Consider the following 23,593-nt stretch of genomic DNA (forward strand, 5'->3'; position numbering starts at 1 on the left):
TCAAGTGAGCGCCAAACATAGTCACCTTCAGCAGGGGTTATTGGGCGGTGATCAGAATGGGAACCCTGGCTGATATCCTTTCTCTCTCCCCAGCCTAGATGCCAATGAATGTCATTTTTTTTTTTTAATTCAAATTTGTTTATGGGATAAGGGCCGCATTTATTGCCCATCCCTGGTTGCCCTGAGAAGGTCGGGGAGGGCTGGGCCTTCTCCTTGAGGGAGATCGCCGGGGGTGGGGGAGTGGGGGGAGGGAGATTAGGGGGAATCATCGGATCGCAGGGGGGTCTGGAGATCGCGGGGAGGGAGAGATCGCGGCAGGTTTGCTTGAGGGGCCGGCGGGGGGTGAGATAGGGTGGGGAGGGGGGGCCACACCTGCTCCTCATGGCCCACAAGCAGTGCTGGAAAAGCCCTTGCCCGCTGCAGCCCTCAGCTCCCGTCTCCCTTTAGCTGCCGGGTTTCCCGAGTCCTGGGAAATATCTTGAGCCTCATTTAAATATCTTGAGAGCGGGTTACCCGCCCGATCCCCAGCCCACCTCAGTTAAACCGGAAGAGGGCAGGTCCGCGACAGGTTGGGGTCTGCATTACTCTCGTTAAGAAGTTAACCCCTCTCCCGCCCGACCTGGGGGGTTAAAATATCCCACCCACGCCCCCCCCCCCCCCCCCGCCACATTGTTACTAAGCCTTCAGGATTCGGTCTCTCGCTCCATTGCTTACGAGACTCCATCCCATCTCGTTGTAGCACACGATGCACATGGATGAACCTGATTGTGGGACTGGCCACTAAAACTGAGATAAGCTACACTGCTGTGAAATTCAGCACCATGCAGCAATTGGGAGCATTTGAACAGGAGGTGGCCATTCAGCCCCAACAAAAATCTCAAATGTTGACATTTTCAATTGCCCCCCCCCCCGAATAGCCTAGCTCTAATTTTAAGGTCATGCCCACTTGTTCTGGACTCCCCACCCCACCGCAAACCCCCCCCCAAACCCACCAGTGGAAATAGTTTCTCTCTGCCCTATCAACTCCTGTTGACCCTGAGGGGTCACGGGTAGATTTCTCCTTACGTGGGCTCGGTGTCAAATTTTTTGTCTCATAACCAGTTCGTAGAACCATATTAATATGGTGCATCCTGTAACTTTCTGAACATTTTTCTCTTTCTCAAGTGCCTTGCAACGTTTCACTACGTTAAAGGCGCTATATAAATACAAGTTGTTGTTGTAGTGGTTCTTGCTAAGAGCATTGGCTGAGGCCTGGTAGTAAAGAAAGTGAGGGCTGACGGGGACCTCGGTTTAACTTCTGATCCGAAAGATGCCACTTCCGACAGTGCAGCGCTCCAGTATTGACACTGGAGTGACAGCCTGGATAAGAACAGAAGAAATAGGAGCAGGATTTGGCGAATTTATCGACTGCCTTCTGGATATCCAAATACACTACATCCCCTGGTTCCGCCTTATCCACCCTGCTCGTTACATCCTCAAAGAACTCCAGCAAATTTGTCAAACATGATTTCCCTTTCATAAAATCATGCTGACTCTGCTTGATTGAATTATGCTTTTCCAAATGTCCCACTACTGCTTCCTTAATAATGGACTCCAGCATTTTCCAAACGACAGATGTTAGGCTAACTGGTCTATAGTTTCCTGCTTTTTGTCTGCCTCCTTTTTTAAATAGGGGCGTTACATTTGCGGTTTTCCAATCTGCTGGGATCTCCCAAGAATCCAGGGAATTTTGGTAAATTACAACCAATGCATCCACTATCTCTGCAGCCACTTCTCTTAAGACCCTAGGATGTAATGGGACTTGTCCACCTTTAGTCCCATTATTTTATCTAGTACTACTTCATTAGTGATAGTGATTGTATTAAGTTCCTCCCTCCCTATAGCCCATTGATTATCCACTATTGGGATGTTTTAGTGTCTTCTACTGTGAAGACCGACACAAAATATTTGTTCAACGTCTCTGCCATTTCCCTGTTCTCCATTATTAATTCCCCAGTCTCATCCTCCAAGGGACCAACATTTACTTTAGCCACTCTTTTCCTTTTTATGTACCTGTACAAACTCTTACTATCTGCTTTTATATTTCGTGCTAGTTTACTTTCATAATCTATCTTCCCTCTCTCTCAATTTTTTAGTCGTTCTTTGCTGGCTTTTAAGTTTCCCAATCCTCTGGCCTCCCATTAGTCTTGGCCACATTGTATGCCCTTGTTTTCAATTTGATACCATCCCTTATTTCCTAAGTTAGCCATGGATGGTTATCCCTTCTCTTACAGCCTTTCCTTCTCATTGGGATATGTTTTTGTTGCGAGTTATGAAATATCTCCTTAAACGTCTGTCACTGCTCATCAACCGTCCCATACTTGAATCTATTTTCCCAGTCCACTTTAGCCAACTCTGCCCTCATACCTTTGTAGTCTCCTTTATTTAAGCTTAAGACCCTGGTTTGAGAACCAACTTTCTCACCCTCTATAACTGAATTTGAAATTCAACCATGTTATGGTCACTCATTCCTAGAGGATCCTTTACTACGAGATCATTTATTAATCCTGTCTCATTACACAGTGTCAGATCTTAGACTGCTCCCTGGTTGGTTCCGCAATGTACTGTTCAAGGAAACTATCCCGGATACACTCTATGAACTCTTCCTCAAGGCTACCCTGGCCAATTTGTTTTGTCCAATCAATATGAAGGTTGAAATCGCCCATGATTATTGCCGTTCCTTTATTACAAGCCTCCATTATTTCTTGATTTATACTCCATCCAACAGTGTAGTTACTGTTAGGGGGCCGATAGACTACACCCAGCAGAGACTTTTTCCCCTTATTATTCCTTATCTCCACCCAAACTGATTCAACATCTTGATCCTCTGAGCCAATATCGTTTCTCACTAACGCACTGAACCCATCCTTTATTAACAGTGCTACCCCACCTCCTTTTCCTTTCTGTCTCTCCTTCCGAATTGTCAAGTACCCCAGAATATTTAGTTCCCAGTCCTGGTCACCTTGCAACCACGTCTCTGTAATGGCTATCAGATCATACCCATTTGTATCTATTTGTGCCGTCAACTCATCTATTTTGTTACGAATGCTACGTGCATTTAGACAAAGAGCTTTTATATTAGTTTTTTTACCCTTTTTTCCTGCTTGTTTCCTCTCTCCTTCAAACTGACTTTCTTTATTTTTGCTTTCTAATCCCAGCTTTACTCCCCTCCCTACTGAATCTATTCTCCGGTTCCCACCCCCCTGCCAAGCTAGTTTAAACCCTCCCCAACAGCACTAGCAAACCCCTCCCACGAGGATACTGGTCCCGGCTCTGTTGAGGTGCAACCCGTCCGGCTTGTACAGGTCCCACCTCCCCCAGAAGCGGTCCCAATGCCTCAGGAAACTAAAGCCCTCCCTCCTGCACCATCTCTCTGGCCACGCATTCAGCTGCTCTATCCTCCTGTTTCTGTCCTTACTAGCTCGTGGCACCAGGAGTAATCCGGAGATTACTACCTTTGAGGTTCTGCTTTTTAATCTCTCTCCTAGCTCCCTAAACTCTGCCTGCAGGACCTCATCCATCTTTCTACCGATGTCATTGGTCCCGATGTGGACCACGACCTCTGGCTGTTCACCCTCTCCTCCCAGAATGCCCTGCAGCCGCTCAGTGACATCCTTGACCCTGGCACCAGGGAGGCAACATACCATCCTGGAGTCACGCCCACAGCCGCAGAAACGCCTGTCTGCTCCCTTGACTATTGAATCCCCTACCACTATAGCTCTTCCATTCTTCTTCCTTCCCCCTGTGCAGCTGAGCCACCCGTGGTGCCGTGGACTTGGCTCTGGCTGCACTCCCCAGAGCCACCATCGCCCTCACCGGTACTCAGAAGAGAATACCGATTGGAGAGTGAGATGGACTCGGGGGACTCCTGCACTACCTGCCTAGTCCTCCCCTTCTGTCTGGCGGTCACCCACTCCCTCTCTGCCTGCACACTGTTAAGCTGAGGGGTGACCGCCGCTAGAAACGTGCTATCCACGTAGTTCTCAGTCTCGCGGATGCACCAGCTGCCGCTCAAGCTCCAAAACACGGAGCTCGAGTTGGTGCAGCTGGAGACACCTCCTGCACACAGGGTCGTCCCGGCTGTGCGAAGCACCCGGGACTTCCCACATGCCACAGGATGTGCACTCCACGGGACTGAGCTGCCCTGCCATCCCTCGAGTTACACTCAGAACTATCGAATAGAACTAAATTCTAAACCTTAGCACAACACACCCAGCCGCTACTCAGCAGTCAGCTGATTTAACGAACCTTTATTTAAAGACCAAGGGGCCGATTTTCATCAGGGCCTCCGCCCGCCCAATGGCCGCCGATGGCCGCCGAGGTACCGGACGGTACTTTAGGCGGGATATTCATGGCCGAGGTCCCTCGAAGGTCGGCGGGCGGCAAGTGGACGACATACGCCACCAATCTGGGCGGCAGCGGGCGGGAGCTCTCATTCTCGGCGGCAGAAGTCTTTGCTGCCCAAGTGCCGCCGAGAATGGAGTCGGGCCCAGGGAGGGTCAAAGAGCTGAGAAAAAAAATCAACGGTAAAAAATGTAAAAACTATATCGGAAGACCTTCAAGGGGACCCCCATCCAGGTAAGTCACTGTGGGGGAAAAAAGTATTAAAATGTTCACTTACCTTTGTTTCAGGTTCTCCATAATCACCGTCGGGGACAGACCAGCCTCCAGCCAGCGGTCCAGCCCCATTCTGCTGCCCGCAGGAATCTGGGAGCTCGGCGGGTGGGGGTGGGGGGTGGGGGGGGGGGTGGGGGTGTCAGTTGCGCCACTCGCTCGGCCGTCTGCCGACGTCAGTGGGCAGATACTGGCACCTCTCTCCTCCCGCCCGCTCCAGGACACCTCGAAAGTGGCACTGGGCGGATCAAGAACGTCAATGTCAGCGGCAGCGGGCGGTGAGCTGATGAATTTCGGCCCCTGAGTGCTAACTTAACAGAGAGAAGAAAAAAAACGTTCACCAATCAGCTACTTCCCTTGTGCTGACGTCACTTTCAAACTCTGACGTCCCCTTTCGAATGTTGCCTGTTGAGCCTTGCCTCTCAAGCCTCCGACGCCAGTCCCGCTGCTGCTCCCACGCAGGTCCGCTGCCTCTGGGGAATATCACTCACCTATTTGTCCAGCTTAAATTAATTGTCCCCTCTTCTCCGAATTCCCACGCTTTCCAAATCCCCCGAATAAACCATTCCGCTTCGCTCCACTCCGTTTCAGACCTCTCTGTGCCGATCACCTTTCTCGTGGATTAGGTGCCCAAGTCTCCGGAGTGGGACCCGAGCCCACAACCCTTCTCCAGAGGTGAGAGTGCTGCCCCACGGAGCCACGGCTGACACTAGGAATAGGATGCCAACCCACTTGCTCGGCCACAGTGGGTGGCCCAGGGAGATCGAAAAAGAGAAGAAAAGTTGGCCGCAAGCGGCCTCAAGGTCGATCTTGGATCTCCGCGATCAGGATCCGTCTGTTGGATCTGGACCAGAGCACATCCACACTTTGCTGCACAGTATATTCTTGGTGGCAACCATGGCGTTTTTTGGCGGGGCTTGAGCTACGCTTCCTCACAATGGTAAATCACAAAGGACTACCTCCAAAAGCTCAGCGTGGCCATTTGTCAAACTTGTAAGCGGAGGTGTGGAAAGACGTTGACCAGGAGTGGGATGTGGTGCACCAAGACCACAGGAAGGGAAAAGAAACAGATATATTTTACTTTATATAATTCATACATTTTTACACAATAAATCTGTACGTAAAAGATCCCGTGGCACTACTTCGAAGAAGTGCAGGGGACTTCTACCCGGTGTCCTGGCCAATATTTATCCCTCAATCGACATAACAAAAATCAGTTTATCTGGTTCATTGTCACATTGCTGTTTGTGGGAGCTTGCTGTGCGCAAATTGGCTGCCACGTTTCCTACATTACAACGGTGACTACACTTCAAAAGTACTTCATTGGCTATCAAGCACTTAGGGGTGTCCAGTGGTCGTGAAAGGCGCTATGGAAATGCAAATCTTTCTTTCTTTCTCTGGGATTCTCGGGTCAGAAGTAAGGCCATGGTTCTCATGGCCATGCCCAGAATGGGGTACCACCCATTAAGTGCCTCATAAGGAAAGCAAGGTGGCAGGCCAGAAACATCCACTCCCACTTGGTAAGAACCTGTGGGCCCCCCCCCCCCGCCCACCCATTTCCCTTTTCCCCCCCCTGCCCCACCGCAAAAGAAAACGTCAGGACAAAGGCGACTAAACGAGAAGAATCTGGGTCAAACCGGAAGGCCTGGCCACCTGATGAAAGTAGCCACTTGGCTCGAGTGAGTCAGAAGGTCGTGGGTTCAAGCCCCCAGTGCAGGCCTTGGGCCTATCACCCAGGCTGACACTCCCGGTGGTGAGAGCTTAAACCGAGGCCCTGTCTGCCCATCCAGTAGACCGGGTAGATGCTGAAGCTTCCCTGGCACCATTCCGAAGAGGGGTGGCCAATATTCCCCCTGCAGCCAACACGAGAGATTAGCGGCTCATCCCTTGCATTCGTGGGATCCTGCTGTGCACCCGTGACTGCTGGTTTTTTTCGGCAGCATAACTTGCGTCTGTTGCAGTGCTCTGAGATGTTTCTGAGTGATGTATTACGACGATGTGCGAATGGAATTCTCGCTGTCTGGTGGCTAACCAGCCCGAGATCCTGGTTTGAGGCGTTGACGCGATTTTTAGCGAAGCTGCCGCTTTTCTTCACTCCACAAAGCCCTTCTTGTCTAGCTCCCTGAGGGAGAGTGTACCGTCAACGTGAATGGAATTTGCTGCATTGTTGCCAGTGAGCTGTAAAGGAACAGCAGCACTGGCCCAAAGCGGTCCTGTTTTTGAAAGGTTTGTTTAATAGGATTAGCTCTTGGGCACGATACCGTAGTCTGTGGTTCCTGTTTGGGGGGAGGGGAAGGGGTGGACAGAGAGGGGGGAGGGAGGGGGAGGAGGCGGGGGGGGGGGGGGAGAAGGAGACCAGATATTTGGTTAGCTCATTAACCATGAAAAGCAGCTGTCAGTCCTCATCCTGCAGGCCAGAGTATCACGTAGCTGGCCCGTGACACTTGCTAATTGTTCCAGTTTTTGGGTCTTGGTCAAGTGCCAGCCGCTGAGAACTGGAGAGTAGTTTTTCCCACCATTTCCTTCTGTGAAGAAACATATCAATTGCTTGTGTTGTCGCTCTCTGTGTGCGTGCCCTCAGCTAAAAGGAATGTTTGTAGGCCCTATTAAACGGATTCTTTGGGCCTATTCAGGCTGGCCTATTGAGAAGGCTTTTAAAAAAAAACAAGCTTCAGCTTACAGCTATAAATCGTCGCAAACATTTCTGGAGAATGGTTTCTGTAGTGCAGTCGGCTCCACTTGTAGGGCATTGTATGTCGGGTTCAATTTGCTTTGACTCCTGCTGTTGACCTTTCGTAGCATCAGCCCGGCATTCTTGAGCTTCCCTCTGAGGCGAATTTGGAGCTCGTACAGCTCAAGAATAATTCCCATTTTAAACACAAAGGGCTAGAAATTGCGTCGCGCCCCATCTGGGGGCAGGGGGAGCGGGGGGGGGGGGAGGGCACTAACTTTTGCGGGAGCGCAAAACTACCGCCGGGCACCATCCTATTCGAGCGGACGCAAACCTCCGTGTTAGCGCTCCAGGAGGGAAGTGGAGCACTAAACCAGGCCTCAGGGGCGGTCGCGGCAGAGCGCTCCACCATGTCCAGGGCAGCGCTGCCGGGATCGGAGGCTCCTCCTCTCCCTTAAAGGGAAAGGCCATCCTTAAAGCTGCCCGGCTCCGCAATAAATCTGATTCCCCCGGCTCGCCGACGGCAGCCGCGATCTGCGGCGATCAGCCCCGAGCTCCCAACAGAGCTCATCAATCGGGGCAGAGGAACATTCGGAGAAAACGCACTCGGAGGGGGGGGGGGGTTGAGCAAAATGTTTTCGCCGACCTCACGGGCATTGCCTTTAACTGCCGCTCCCCAAACGGCCGGCCGACCTGACGGCGCTTCCTGTCGCCGCCGGCGCCCGCCGATGCTGCAGGGGGGGCGGGGGGGGGGGGGCGGAAGCGAAGTTAGCATCCGGGGCGCTACCAGGGCGCTGCGCACTGGATGACATCGCAGTCTCCGAGGGAATCGTGGCGTTGTGGTTTACCGTCGCCGCGAACCTGCACGGCAAGTCCCCGGCCGTCAGTCCTCTCACCGCGCCCGGTCGTAGAGCTGGTAGTGCCCCGTTATCGCCGCCCCCACCCCCGGAGGCGCTAACGGGGAGGCGCAAAGGTGGCCAATTTATCTCCCAAAGAGTCATTCGTCAGGCCTGCCTTGGAATCTTTCGGACTGCGGCGGATTTTTCGGGCAACTATCTGGACACCTCACAGCAGCGTAAAGTTTGGAATGAGGCGAGGCCATTCAGCCCAATCCATCCAGAGACCTTTGGCCTGGAATTTCCTTGGGAGCTGCTCCCCCCGCCATCACCTGCCCGAACTTTGCCGGAAACCCCGCGGACCTCCGGTGAAGGTGAAGCCGGGCCCACGTGGATTATTCCACCGCGGTCTCCTCCCAAGACCACCATCATCTGCTGACCGCGATCGGGAACACGTGGAGGCCTGGAAATTAGGCCGGGGGCCACAAGCGTACAAACCCTGAACCGCCGCTTCCGAAACCGCCTCCCTCGCCGCCCCTCCGCTATTTTAGCTGAAATGTTGAGGTATTTATTTTCAGCGGGTTGGTGTCTTGACTGAAATAGTGGAGACAGGAATTGCGTTCTCATCCAATACCCTGCACAAGCTCTCCCCCGACAAAAAAAACAACATTTTAAAAGAAAGACTTGCATTTATGTAGCGCCTTTCACAACCTCAGGACGTCCCAAAGCGCTTTACAGCCAATGAAGTACTTTTGGAGTGTGGTCACGGTTGTAATGTGGGGAAACACGGCAGCCAATGTGCGCACAGCAAGCTCCCACGCACAGCAACGTGATAATGACCAGATTATCTGTTTTCGTGATGTTCGTTGAGGGCTCATCATCATAGGCAGTCGCTCGGAATCGAGGAAGACTTGCTTCCACTCTAAAAGTGAGTTGTCAGGTGACTGAACAGTCCAATACGAGAACCACAGACCCTGTCATAGGTGGGACAGATAGTCGTTGAGGGTAAGGGAGGGTGGGACAGGTTTGCCGCACGCTCCTTCCGCTGCCTGCGCTTGGTCTCTGCATGCTCTCGGCGACGAGACTCGAGGTGCTCAGCGCCCTCCCGGATGCACTTCCTCCACTTAGGGCGGACTGGTCTTTGGCCAGGGGACTCCCAGGTGTTGATTGAGGGATAAATATTGGCCCCAGGACACCTGGGGATATCTCCCTCTGCTCTTCTTCGACATAGCACCGCGGGATCCTTTACGTCCACCTGAGAGGGCAGACGGGGCCTCGGTTTAACGTCTCATCCGAAAAAAAGCACCTCCGGCAGCGCAGCACTCCCTCAGCACTGCACTGGGAGTGTCAGCCTGGATTTATGCGCCACCCACTGAGCCACGGCTGACCCAACAACGGGCCGTGCCACCAATGGCCTGGAATTTCCACGGGGTGGGGAAGCGGGGCTTGTTCCCACAAAAACACCCGCCAGGACTTTGGCAGAACTTCCCCCCGCACCCCCCCCCACCACAACCCCTCCCCGCAAAAACCTCTCGGTGCGCTGTTGCTTCCGGGTTCCTGCTGAGGATACAGCAGGAAATAGGGAGGGACTTCCCTGCCGTAATCCGCTGTATCCGCCACCCCCACCTCCCACCTCCCTGCCTCAGCAGTGGCACTGAGGCGTGACTGTTGATTCACGGGGAGCAATTTGAGCCGACTCCCCCCGCCAGCGGCAAGCAGGTTGGCTCGGTCCGCCCCCCCCCCCCCGTTTTACAGACTGCCCAGATTTTATGCTCTGGCGAAACAGGCCTGATCACCCACCCCCATTTCCCGCCCCGGGCGGGGGTTAAGATTGAAATGGCCTCCCACCCACCCCCTTCGATAGTGATAATGCCTGAAGACAGCGTGAGACAATGTGCGCTCGAGACCAATGATCAAACAATTTGCACTAAACCCCTTGACATTGCCATAAATTGAGATGAATCCCCTCAATAAATCGTCAGGCCCGAGATTTGACACCCTTTTAAAAGGAGTAGATGGAAAATCGGGAGTTGGCAGCACAGAGAAGGATACCTCCCCCAGGCTTAAATACTGAGCCTTGTCATCTGTTCTGGACAAGTAATGTAAAACCAATAATCTGGGGGAGCGACACGGCACTGAAACATTCCCTTTGTACGGAGAGGCCTGTGCAATATTTTCACTCGATGTCCCTGTGCCAGCAGCAATTCTTAGTCCCCAAGTCAAGGACGCCTGTTTGGAACATTGCATGACACGGTGTACGTTCTGTCGGTTCGCCAAATCGGGTTTGTGGCTGGCTCATTGATGTTTCATCTGCTTTGGCAGCACGCTGTTCAATGCACAGAGATAAAACGCCTTGGTGTGCTCCTTAACGCAGCCTTTCACACGTGAAAGGAGTTTAAGGGATCGCGTGAACCAGAGGGAAATGAAAATCTCGCTCGAGCCTGCCCCGGCTCGACAGCACGTGAAATAGCTGGCACGGAGTTCTAAGCCGCCTGGTTCAAGCGAGGGATTTTGCTCGCGTCTGACGTGGCTGGGGTGACGAGGTCTGTGATGATGGGCGCGCGCCACAACACCGCCGCCGAGCCACGTGGGGCCGCTCTCGGCACGCGGCCCCCGAGAGCGCGTGTCGGCCGACGGGGCTCTTCGCCCGTGGCAGCCATCGCACGGGCCGTGCTGCTCTTGCCTGCTGCGTGAGACTGAGACGAGGAGCAGTCTCTTCACTCAGAGGGTGGTGAATCTTCGGAATTCTGTGCCCCAGAGGGCTGTGGAGGCTCAGTCTCTTGAGTATAGTCAAGGCTGAGAGCGATAGGTTTTGGGGGTGTAAGGGAATCGAGGGATATGGGGACAGTGCAGGAAAATAGAGTTGAGGTAGAAGATCAGGCATGGCGGAGCAGGCTCGAGGGGCCGTGTGACCACTCCTGCTCTATTTCTTATGTTCTTATGTATGTTCGATCAGGGTTCACTGGGACGAGAAATGAGAGGACAGTTTGTTTTGAGTTCAGAGTGGATATGGACACCACTGCCAGTGACATGGAGGCGGGAATTAGCCACACATCTCCATTCTGGCCGGCACTTGGGAAGTCACGAAAGCAGCCTTTTGTTTTTAAGCCAACCCACTCTGTGCTAACCAAAGATCTCTTTGGTAAAGTGGGTTTGGGCTGAACTGTATTATATTGTTTTTATTCGTTCCGAGGAAGCGGGCGTCGTTGGCAAGGCCAACATTCATTGCCCATCTCCAAATACCCTTTGAGAAGATGGCGGTGAGCCGCTGCCTTGAACTGGGCATTCACCCAAAACTGCTTCGGATTTGGCATTGAAAGCTGGAAAGTGTAACCGGAATGGGCCTTGTTAAACACTTCACTGCCTGGTACCAAATTGCTCTCTGTGTTAGTGTAGCACAGGGGCTAACCCCTTTTCGGTACATGCGAACATACGAAGAATGACGGGACAGGTAAAGACTATCTGATCCTTCAGCCTGTCTCACAACCATTGCACTGCCTCGTGTGTATCACAACATATACACTCCACCCCCACCCCAAACCATGTGATCGCCTGGAAGGGGCAAAAAAACCCAGATCAAATACCCAGGCCAATTTGGGGGGGGAAAAAACTGGGAAATTCCTCTACATCTGTTTCAAGCAGACAGATTGTTGTCCAGTTTACCTTCTACCTTTTAAATGTGCCAGTCGCACTCATGAGGGGCTACAGGATGGGAGGACATGTCCCAATGGTGCGGTGGGCTCGGCTGTTCTTCGCTGGGGCAGGGTAGAAGGAGCTGTACCCTGCAGGGACCCTGTGCTGGGCGCTTGACAGCCCCCACTTCATCTCCCTTGGTGAGAACTCAAAGCAGGAAGCGTGTTTGCACTTGGTGCCTTCCAGCTTGTAAGTGGAACAAAAGGCAACACTCAATAGCAGTCCCGTCTCACGGCCACCTCCTCAAGGGCCATCAGGGGCCGGGAAACAAATGCCCGCCTTGCCAGCGACGCCCACATCCCAGGAACCAATTTTTTTTTTTTTTTTTAAGTCCCTTTTTTTTTAAGCGCAGCCTTGGGGGCGGAGTCTCGGGACCGATCCCCGAGCTCCGCCAAGTCACATGGTCTGAGACCGGGCGTGCGTCTGGGCAACCACCGTGGGCCACGGGCGAAGGGAATGCGAAAATGCGCCGGCATTGCCACCCCAGCAGAGCTGCCACTCCGATCGGCGGCAGCCAGCGACGCGGGAGTGGGTGGACGGGGAGTCGTTGCACGTGGTACGAACGGCCGTCTCGATGCCTCTGGTACCTCAGGAGAGCGGGGCGGGGGGGGAGAGAAAATAGAGGGAAATGGTGACAGAGCAACACCAGGAGACAGGCAGAGGTCTGTGGCCGGCCCTAAGACAGTGCATGTGTGACACTGATTTGTAGGGCTCTGGTATCTGGAATGGTCCTTTGCCAATTAACAGTTACGGTTCAACACTGCTTGAGCAAAACCAGGCCAGCATGAGAAAAAGCAACTGATAATTGTGGGTCCAAAGGAGTAAATCTATGTTCTTGAAGAACAACAAAATGAGTGTGGCGGGGAGGGGTGGGGACAGAGTGAGGGGAGGGGGTGGGAAGGGAAGGGGTATGGCCCCCAAGGCAGGTAGACTTCTGGAATTAGCCACTCGTTCTTTTATGTCTTTTGCGGTTGAAATCGCTAATGTCTGGTTTCCTGAATTCTTGGAACAAGAGGCAAGGGGTCCTTTATTTTTTTTTCCAAGAACAGTTAATCAAGCATTAGTTGTGAGTTGTATGCACAGGGCTGAAGCTGTCAGTGAGAGCAGCTGGGAAATGTCCATACTCTGTCCAGCAGTGAAACATTTGCTCAATCTGTAACCTAGTGCTGTTGGAGATTTTCGGGTTTTTTTCTCGCTCTCGTTCTCTTTCTGTCCCGCCCCGCCACCCGCCCCCGAGCAGTGTTTTTCCAGGAACTGCTATGTCAGGAGACTTTAACCCATTCATTGTCCAATCTGATTACCAGAGGAAGGGCAGCCAGCTCTGGTTACTGTAACATCGAGCTCCCTCCAGAGGACTACTGCTCCGCCTAGTGGACTACTGTGGTAATGCAACTCCTGATGGATAACATCATCATCACAGGCAGTCCCTCGGAATCGAGGAAGACTTGCTTCCACTGTAAAAGTGAGTTCTCAAGTGACTGTACAGTCCAATACGGGAATTACAGTCTCTGTCACAGGTGGGACAGACAGTGGTTGGAGGGAAAGGGGTGGGTGGGACAGGTTTGCCGCACGCTCCTTCCGCTGCCTGCGCTTGGTTTCTGCATGCTCTCGGCGATGAGACTCGAGGTGCTCAGCGCCCTCCCGGATGCACTTCCTCCACTTAGGGCGGACTGGTCTTTGGCCAGGGACTCCCAGGTGTCGTTGGGAATGTTGCACTTTATCAGGGAGGCTTTGAGGGTGTCCCTGAAACATTTCCTCTGCCCACCTTTGGCTCGTTTGCCGTGTAGGGGTTCCGAGTGGAGCACTTGCTTTGGGAATCTTGTGTCGGCATGCGAACAATGTGGCCCGCCCAACGGAGCTGGTCGAGCGTGGTCAGTGCTTCGATGTTGGGGTTGTTGGCCTGATCGAGGATGCTAACGTTGGTGCGTCTGTCCTCCCAGAGGATTTGCAGGATCTTGCAGAGACATCGTTGGTGGTATTTCTCCAGCGATTTGAGATGTCTACTGTATATGGTCCACATCCCGATGTATAACAATAAAACAAGTCACATGATGAATTGGGGCCATCTCATAAAGTGTGTCATAAGAATATATCTCAGTTACCTTAGGGAGGTCCAGGTGTCCGAGCATCCATCTCAATAGAGGGTAGTCACGAGCCCCAGGGTCACTCCATGTTGCACGAGAACATTCCACCACTGGTTTCAACTATGCTGATTTTCATTCCCCCCATCCTCCCCCTGCCGTGGTGGTGCCTTGACATGGATACGGTGGCTTTCGTAACTCCAGAGTCAAAACACCATGAATGCCGATTATAAACATCTGCCTCTGATGGCATAAGCTCTCAGGAGTCAACTTTCTGGTGGGCTGATATCTCAATCTTCCTGTACAAGCCTGCAGTTTGATTTACAAATAATATATCTTTTATTTTATTTTTTTACGTCACATGGAAGCATCTTGTGCATGCCTGATTGTCTCCCAGTTTCTGCCAATGCTCACTGCCAACCGAAGGGGTAAATAGGGAATACCCGTGACACTGGAGCTAACATATATCATTTCAAGTAGAAGCAGTAACACATTATAAATGAGGCATGTGTGTTGGATGGGCTTTGATATGTGAGTTAAGAGTACTGGAGGGATGGGCTTCGATGGGAGAGTTAGGGGACTGGAGGGATGGGCTTCGATGGGAGAGTTAGGGTACGGGAGGGATGGGCTTCGATGGGAGGGTTAGGGTACAGGAGGGATGGGCTTCGATGGGAGAGTTAGGGTACTGGAGGGATGGGCTTCGATGGGAGAGTTAGGGTACTGGAGGGATGGGCTTCGATGGGAGAGTTAGGGGACTGGAGGGATGGGCTTCGATGGGAGAGTTAGGGTACTGGAGGGATGGGCTTCGATGGGAGAGTTAGGGTACTGGAGGGATGGGCTTCGATGGGAGAGTTAGGGTACTGGAGGGATGGGCTTCGATGGAAGAGTTAGGGGACTGGAGGGATGGGCTTCGATGGGAGAGTTAGGGTACTGGAGGGATGGACTTCGATGGGAGGGTTAGGGTACAGGAGGGATGGGCTTCGATGGGAGAGTTAGGGTACTGGATGGATGGGCTTCGATGGGAGAGTTAGGGTACTGGAGGGATGGGCTTCGATGTGAGAGTTAGGGTACTGGAGGGATGGTCTTCGATGGGAGAGTTATGGTACTGGAGGGATGGGCTTCGATGGGAGGGTTAGGATACTGGAGGGATGGGCTTTGTTGGGGGAGCTGTCAATAGAGGGATGGGCTTCGATGAGGGAGTTATGGTACTGGAGATATTGCAGGAAAGATGTAGAATTATTGGAGGGGGACCACAAGAGGTGGACGAGGCTGATTCCTGAACTGAGAGGACTGTGTTATGAAGAAGGATGGTCTATACAAGGAGGCGTGAGGTTAGCTTGGTTCCATTTTCATTATTGCGAAAAGTTTAGCACTTTATTTTATGCATCGGTTAAAAAAATATCAAGTCTTGAAACACAGACAAATGAGAGATTATTTCCACCCCCTGAAAATGTTGGGCCTATTTACTTAGCCTGGCACCAGTTAATCAGGAAGGCAATCTCCATCGTCATAGCTTCAGTGTTTCCCAAAGTGGGCTCCATGTGTCCCCCATGTGTTTTCCCATCTGGACTATATGTGGGAGCACTTTGTTCAGTTGAAGGATTTAAAAAATCTAAATCATAAAACCAATAAAGCAAAGCCCTGTAATAGGCATGGAACACGAACGAATGAACGAACATGCATTTCTGAGCACATTTCACATTCTCGGGATGTCCCACATTGATTCATGGTCAATGTATTATTTAATGGGCATATGTCAGTGATGTAATAAGTATCTAACAGCCCCTTGGTAGACTGGAACTGGTATAGAACAGTCCTTTAATCTGTGATTTTTTAAAATTAATTCCTGGGATGTGGGCGTCGCTGGCAAGGCCGGCATTTATTGCCCATCCCTAATTGCCCCTTGAGAAGGTGGTGGTGAGCCGCCTTCTTGAACCGCTGCAGTCCGTGTGGTGAAGGTGCTCCCACAGTGCTGTTAGGGAGGGAGTTCCAGGATTGTGACCCAGCGACGATGAAGGAACGGCCGATATATTTCCAAGTCAGGATGGTGTGTGACTTGGAGGGGAACGTGGAGGTGGTGGTGTTCCCATGCGCCTGCTGCCCTTGTCCTTCTAGGTGGTAGAGGTCGTGGGTTTGGGAGGTGCTGTCGAAGAAGCCTTGGCGAGTTGCTGCAGTGCATCTTGTAGATGGTGCACACTGCAGCCAGGGGGCGCCGGTGGTGGAGGGAGGGAATGTTGAAGGTGGTGGATGGGGTGCCAATCAAGAATTGTGTATAGTCTACATGTGTGACTAGTATATGATGGCCTATAACGGGTACGTAATGCGTATATAACCACCCTGTCACTAGCATGGAATGCGTCTGTAACAGGAATGGAATAAATATGTAACGGCTTTCTTAGCAGTTGTATAACAAAAATATAACAGCCCTTTCGGAGGTGTGGAATATGCATAAGAACATAAGAACATAAGAACATAAGAATTAGGAACAGGAGTCGGCCATCTAGCCCCTCGAGCCTGCTCCGCCATTCAAAAAGATCATGGCTGATCTGGCCGTGGACTCAGCTCCACTTACCCGCCCGCTCCCCGTAACCCTTAATTCCCTTATTGGTTAAAAATCTATCTATCTGTGATTTGAATACATTCAATGAGCTAGCCTCAACTGCTTCCTTGGGCAGAGAATTCCACAGATTCACAACCCTCTGGGAGAAGAAATTCCTTCTCAACTCAGTTTTAAATTGGCTCCCCCGTATTTTGAGGCTGTGCCCCCTAGTTCTAGTCTCCCCGACCAGTGGAAACAACCTCTCTGCCTCTATCTTGTCTATCTCTTTCATTGTTTTAAATGTTTCTATAAGATCATCCCTCATCCTTCTGAACTCCAACGAGTAATGACCCAGTCTACTCAATGCAGTAACACACTGAGATGTTCAGATTACGTCCTCAACCATTAGGGCAAAGGTCAAATCACCAAGGTGTGTTACATTCTTGACAAATACTCCAGCCTGTGTTGTGTGGAATATATCCAGTGAAAGTTTGTGGGGGTCCAATCTCACTTTAAAGGCGTTTTTGTTTGGACAGTGGAGGTGCTTTGATAGACTAGTGGCAGATTCCCCAGCAAATTCATACAAATTGAAATCAAATGTGGCTTCAAAAGCAGTGCTGGTGGGTTTTTTTTCACTGCAGGTCCCAGAGGACAGGCATATACTGTCGCAAGTGCATCTGCCATGGGGAACCTGTGTATTATATTTAGAAGTGGAACAAGTGGGCAACAGTGCCCCCCTGTGGTTCAGTTAGTAAGTGCGCCGCACAGTGTGGAACCCAGCCACAAGGACCAGGAATGTCCCAGGCTGGATTCTGGCCTGTAGTTGGACATTGGCTGCTCTTACCCAAGTCACTCGCACTGGTACTACTATTGGTCTCCGAGCCAGCGAGCGGAGAAAACAGCCAGGAAACGCCACCCCTGATTGTTGCCTGCTGATTTCGGCTGGGAAACGCGCATGTGTGTTTGTCAAGTGAGCGGCATCCGTCTGGAAAAACATCTGTGGACACTCACTGTCGAAGAAGCATGGTGGATTGAGGCAGTGCCTCACCCGGAGGGGCCTGTCAGCAGCAGCTGGCGAGCAAGGCCTCTGGTTGTAAATACGCGGCTCCACCCGCCTTTGGGGAATTTGAAAAGATTCCCGCTTGATTATCTCTCCATCCCGAGCAGCAACATGCTCCAGCTCATCTTGTTTCTCCCACGTTTGAGTCCCAATCCTGGATGCAAAGGTTTCAAAGAAAACAGCCGGCCCATCAAAAGCAGTCGGGAAATGAGACGATAACGGTTTCTCAGGTTGGCGGTGGTGGGATCCCACAGGAAGGCCCCATTGCCATGGCAACATGCTGGCTTGGTGAGGCGTCTATGCCTCGTCTGTCAAAACGGTCACCAAACCTGCAACGCGGTTCACGCATGAAGGATGGCCTTTGGGTGAGGAATCAGGGGGCATTCCTTTTTTATTATTTGTTTCTGGGATGTGGGCATCGCTGGCAAGACTGGCATTTATTGCCCATCCCTAATTTCCCTTGAGAAGGTGGTGGTGAGCCGCCTTCTTGAGCCACAGCAGTCCGTACATCTAACTTTCAGGAGAGGAAGGGAAAATGCTTAGTGGGGGGTGAGCGATAGGACACAGCGGTGATACAGACATGGAACTAGCGCTGTAATTGGACTTTTGTTTTTACCCTGCAGCAACAAGAGCAGGACCCAACGAACCTGTACATCTCCAACCTGCCATTAACCATGGACGAACAGGAGCTACAGAACATGCTCAAGCCGTTTGGTCAGGTTATTTCCACGAGGATACTGCGGGATGCCAATGGCACCAGCCGAGGTGTCGGATTTGCCAGGTGAGGACATCTTGAGTCGAACTTGTATTAATACAGGGCAACGAGGTCGCCAGATGTCCCTCCTTGCCTTTCCTGTCAGTGGTCCAAAGACCTGCAGCCCGTGTCCTAATCCACACCAAGTCCCACTCACCCATCAGCCCCTGTGCTCATTGCCCCGTGTCCTAATCCACACCAAGTCCCACTCACACATCAGCCCCTGTGCTCTTTGCCCCGTGTCCTAATCCACACCAAGTCCCACTCACACATCAGCCCCTGTGCTCTTTGCCCCGTGTCCTAATCCACACCAAGTCCCACTCACACATCAGCCCCTGTGCTCACTGCCCCGTGTCCTAATCCACACCAAGTCCCACTCACCCATCAGCCCCTGTGCTCTTTGCCCCGTGTCCTAATCCACACCAAGTCCCACTCACACATCAGCCCCTGTGCTCATTGTCCCGTGTCCTAATCCACACCAAGTCCCACTCACACATCAGCCCCTGTGCTCATTGCCCCGTGTCCTAATCCACACCAAGTCCCACTCACCCATCACCCCCTGTGCACACTGCCCCGTGTCCTAATCCACACCAAGTCCCACTCACCCATCAGCCCCTGTGCTCATTGCCCCGTGTCCTAATCCACACCAAGTCCCACTCACACATCAGCCCCTGTGCTCATTGCCCCGTGTCCTAATCCACACCAAGTCCCACTCACACATCAGCCCCTGTGCTCATTGCCCCGTGTCCTAACTCACACCCAGTCCCACTCACCCATCACCCCCTGTGCTCACTGCCCCGTGTCCTAACTCACACCCAGTCCCACTCACCCATCACCCCCTGTGCTCACTGCCCCGTGTCCTAACTCACACCCAGTCCCACTCACACATCAGCCCCTGTGCTCATTGCCCCGTGTCCTAACTCACACCAAGTCCCGCTCACCCATCACCCCCTGTGCTCACTGCCCCGTGTCCTAACTCACACCAAGTCCTGTTCACCCATCACCCCCTGTGCTCACTGCCCCGTGTCCTAACTCACACCAAGTCCCACTCACACATCAGCCCCTGTGCTCATTGCCCCGTGTCCGAACTCACACCAAGTCCCGCTCACCCATCACCCCCTGTGCTCGCTGTCCCGTGTCCTAATCCACACCAAGTCCCGCTCACCCATCACCCCCTGTGCTCATTGCCCCGTGTCCTAATCCACACCAAGTCCCACTCACACATCAGCCCCTGTGCTCACTGCCCCGTGTCCTAATCCACACCCAAGTCCCGCTCACACATCACCCCCTGTGCTCGCTGTCCCGTGTCCTAATCCACACCAAGTCCCACTCACCCATCACCCCCTGTGCTCACTGCCCCGTGTCCTAATCCACACGCTCACCCATCACCCCCTGTGCCCACTGCCCCGTGTCCTAATCCACACCAAGTCCCGCTCACACATCACCCCCTGTGCTCACTGCCCCGTGTCCTAATCCACACCAAGTCCCGCTCACACATCACCCCCTGTGCTCGCTGTCCCGTGTCCTAATCCACACCAAGTCCCGCTCACACATCACCCCCTGTGCTCATTGCCCCGTGTCCGAACTCACACCAAGTGCCGCTCACCCATCACCCCCTGTGCTCGCTGTCCCGTGTCCTAATCCACACCAAGTCCCGCTCACCCATCACCCCCTGTGCTCGCTGTCCCGTGTCCTAATCCACACCAAGTCCCGCTCAACCATCACCCCCTGTGCTCACTGCCCCGTGTCCTAATCCACACCAAGTCCCACTCACCCATCACCCACTGTGCACACTGCCCCGTGTCCTAATCCACACCAAGTCCCACTCACCCATCACCCCCTGTGCTCACTGCCCCGTGTCCGAATCCACACCAAGTCCCACTCACCCATCACCCCCTGTGCTCGCTGTCCCGTGTCCTAATCCACACCAAGTCCCACTCACCCATCACCCCCTGTGCTCACTGCCCCGTGTCCTAATCCACACCAAGTCCCACTCACCCATCACCCACTGTGCTCGCTGTCCCGTGTCCTAATCCACACCAAGTCCCACTCACCCATCACCCCCTGTGCTCGCTGTCCCGTGTCCTAATCCACACCAAGTCCCGCTCACACATCACCCCCTGTGCTCGCTGTCCCGTGTCCTAATCCACACCAAGTCCCGCTCACCCATCACCCCCTGTGCTCACTGCCCCGTGTCCTAATCCACACCAAGTCCCACTCACCCATCACCCCCTGTGCTCACTGCCCCGTGTCCTAATCCACACCAAGTCCCGCTCACCCATCACCCCCTGTGCTCGCTGTCCCGTGTCCTAATCCACACCAAGTCCCGCTCACCCATCACCCCATGTGCTCACTGCCCCGTGTCCTAATCCACACCAAGTCCCACTCACCCATCACCCGCTGTGCTCACTGCCCCGTGTCCTAATCCACACCAAGTCCCGCTCACCCATCACCCCCTGTGCTCGCTGTCCCGTGTCCTAATCCACACCAAGTCCCGCTCACCCATCACCCCCTGTGCTCGCTGTCCCGTGTCCTAATCCACACCAAGTCCCGCTCACACATCACCCCCTGTGCTCACTGCCCCGTGTCCTAATCCACACCAAGTCCCGCTCACCCATCACCCCCTGTGCTTGCTGTCCCGTGTCCTAATCCACACCAAGTCCCGCTCACCCATCACCCCCTGTGCTCACTGTCCCGTGTCCTAACTCACACCAAGTCCCACTCACCCATCACCCCCTGTGCTCACTGTCCCGTGTCCTAACTCACACCAAGTCCCACTCACCCATCACCCACTGTGCTCACTGTCCCGTGTCCTAATCCACACCAAGTCCCGCTCACCCATCACCCCCTGTGCTCGCTGTCCCGTGTCCTAATCCACACCAAGTCCCGCTCACACATCACCCCCTGTGCTCACTGTCCCGTGTCCTAATCCACACCAAGTCCCGCTCACACATCACCCCCTGTGCTCACGGACCTACATTGGTTCCCGGTTAAAGATCGCCTCGATTTTAAAATTCTCGTCCTTGTTTTCAAATCCCTACATGGCCTCGCCCCTCCCTATCTCTGTAATTTCCTTCAGCCCCACTAGCCCCCCTCCCGCCGCGGCCCCCATCCCCCCCCCCCCCCCACCCCCACACCCCCACAAAATATCAGCGCTCCTCAAATTCTGACCTCTTGAGCATTCCTGATTACGATCACTTCACCATTGGTGCCTTCAGCTGCCGAGGCCCTCTGGAATTCCCTCCCTAAACCTCTCCGCCTCTCCACCTCTCCTCCTTTAAGACGCTCCTTAAAACCTACCTCATTGACCAAGCTTTTGGTCAGCTGTCCAAATACCTCCTCTTGTGAAGCGCCTTGGGATGTTTTCCTACGTTAAAGGCACTGTATAAATGCAAGTTATTGTTGTGGTGGTTTATTGACACTGTGGATGAATAACTAAAATGTGGAACACATATTTCTATTTCGTAAGTAAAGACGAGCATTTCAGTGCGGTGCTGCGGGAGTACTGCCTTGATGGAGCTGTCGTCTTTCAGATGAGATGTTGGGGGCTAGAAATTGGCCGTTAACTTTCGAATTATTGCAAAGATATCGCCGGGCGAAAGTGATTTTTTGCTCCCGGGAAGTTTCGCTTTAATACTCCCAAGAGGGAAGTAGCGCACTCAATCAAGCGTTAGCACTTCCCTTACAGCGCTAAAGTGTGCGAGAGGGGCGGTGTTGGCAGAGCTCTGAGCAATGTACAGTGCAGTGCTGCCGTCTGTACAGGCTCCTTCTCTCCTTTAAAGGGAAGGGCCAATGATGGGTTGAATCAATCCTAATGTTCTCTCTGTGGGGCCACGGGACCTGCGCTACGAGCATTACAGCCCCAAGCACTCAGAGAGTGGAGGGCTGAGCAATCACACAGAAATCAGCGGTGAAAAGCAATCCGAAGGCCCCAGACTGGTGCCAGTAATAAAGTTTGCCCGACCTGACCCCCCCACTGTCTTTAATTAGCGCTCCCCAAGCGGCCAGCCCAGGTGACAACCCCTCCTGCAGCTGCCATTGTTGACACCCGGCGATGCTGCAGAGGGCGAGAGTGAATATCACGCCCGATCGGTAACGGGGCACTGCGCATCTCCATATTGCCCATCCCAAATCGCCCTCGAGAAGGTGGTGGTGAGCTGCCTTCTTCAACCGCTGCAGTCCGTGTGGTGAAGGTGCTCCCGCAGTGCGGTTTGGGAGGGAGTTCCAGGATTGTGACCCAGCGACGATGAAGGAACGGCCGATATATTTCCAAGTCGGGATGGTGTGTGACTTTGAGGGGAACGTGGAGGTGGTGGTGTTCCCATGCACCTGCTGCAAACTCCCACAAACAGCAATGTGATAATGACCAGATAATCTGTTTTTTGTGATGTCGATTGAGGGATAAATATTGGCCCAGGACACCTGGGAGAACTCCCCCTGCTCTTCTTCGTTATAATGCCATGGGATCTTTTACGTCCACCAGAGAGAGCAGACGGGGCCTCGGTTTAATGTCTCATCTGAAAGACCACACCTCCGACAGTGCAGCACTCCCTCAACACTGCACTGGGAGTGTCAGCCTGGATTTATGTGCTCAAATCCCTGGAGTGGGACTTGAACCCACAACCTTCTGACTCAGAGGCGAGGGTGCTGCCCACTGAGCCACAGCTGACACATATTTGATTATATTTCCTGAAGAAGTTTGCAGAAAGTATTCAGAAGGTCTGGTGCGCATGTTAAAATTGAGGATCATTTTGAATGCGTTAGCCTGCCAACAGGTCATGGGGAAATTCCGTCACCCTGGTTTTTTTAGGGACACTAATATTACACTCAAAAAAGTACTCAAACACCAAGAGTAGCTTTATTACTGGAACAGTAACCCGCGACATACTCAACCTTCCACGCCTCAAGCTTTTTTTTGTCTTTGAGTTTAAAATGTCGGGATTTCTGCTCCACATTTTCCCTGATCCCACCGTCCATTTTAGAAATGAGATCAACTTTTCAAAAAAGAAAAGAAGCGGTTTTCATTGGCTGAGAACTCCCCTAGCTTTGTGGGTGTCTCCTGCAGCGTGTCAGCTCTCAGTGAAACTGGTGCCCTTGGGTAAAACAAAGACATTTGTTTGTGTGTGAATCACGGCATTCCATTGGGTGGTCAATCAGTAACTGCTACATCTGATGATATGGCTGGGAACAAAGTAAGAATTTTGGTTGATCATTCAACTCGCGTCTTATTAGGGTTAACAATAACAAAGGGCACTGTCACTATAGAAACCACTCGGGCTATTCAGCCAGGTTTCAGGGAGTAATGT

The 23,593-nt window shown here is 52.7% G+C and overlaps 1 protein-coding gene across 6 annotated transcripts in view; it reads left to right on the top strand.

Annotated features, from left to right (window-relative positions):
• The window catches only part of LOC139240935 (RNA-binding motif, single-stranded-interacting protein 2-like), a 670,592-nt gene that overhangs the window by 583,255 nt on the left and 63,744 nt on the right, over positions 1–23,593 (top strand). For all 6 annotated transcript variants that reach the window (XM_070869478.1, XM_070869483.1, XM_070869481.1 and 3 more), the window contains exon 5: positions 18,157–18,314. In XM_070869478.1, the coding sequence (XP_070725579.1) occupies positions 18,157–18,314 (158 nt within the window). The remainder of the gene's footprint in view (positions 1–18,156; positions 18,315–23,593) is intronic.

Source organism: Pristiophorus japonicus, chromosome X, assembly GCF_044704955.1.
Source record: "Pristiophorus japonicus isolate sPriJap1 chromosome X, sPriJap1.hap1, whole genome shotgun sequence".
In the NCBI taxonomy this organism is placed as follows: Eukaryota; Metazoa; Chordata; class Chondrichthyes; family Pristiophoridae; genus Pristiophorus; species Pristiophorus japonicus.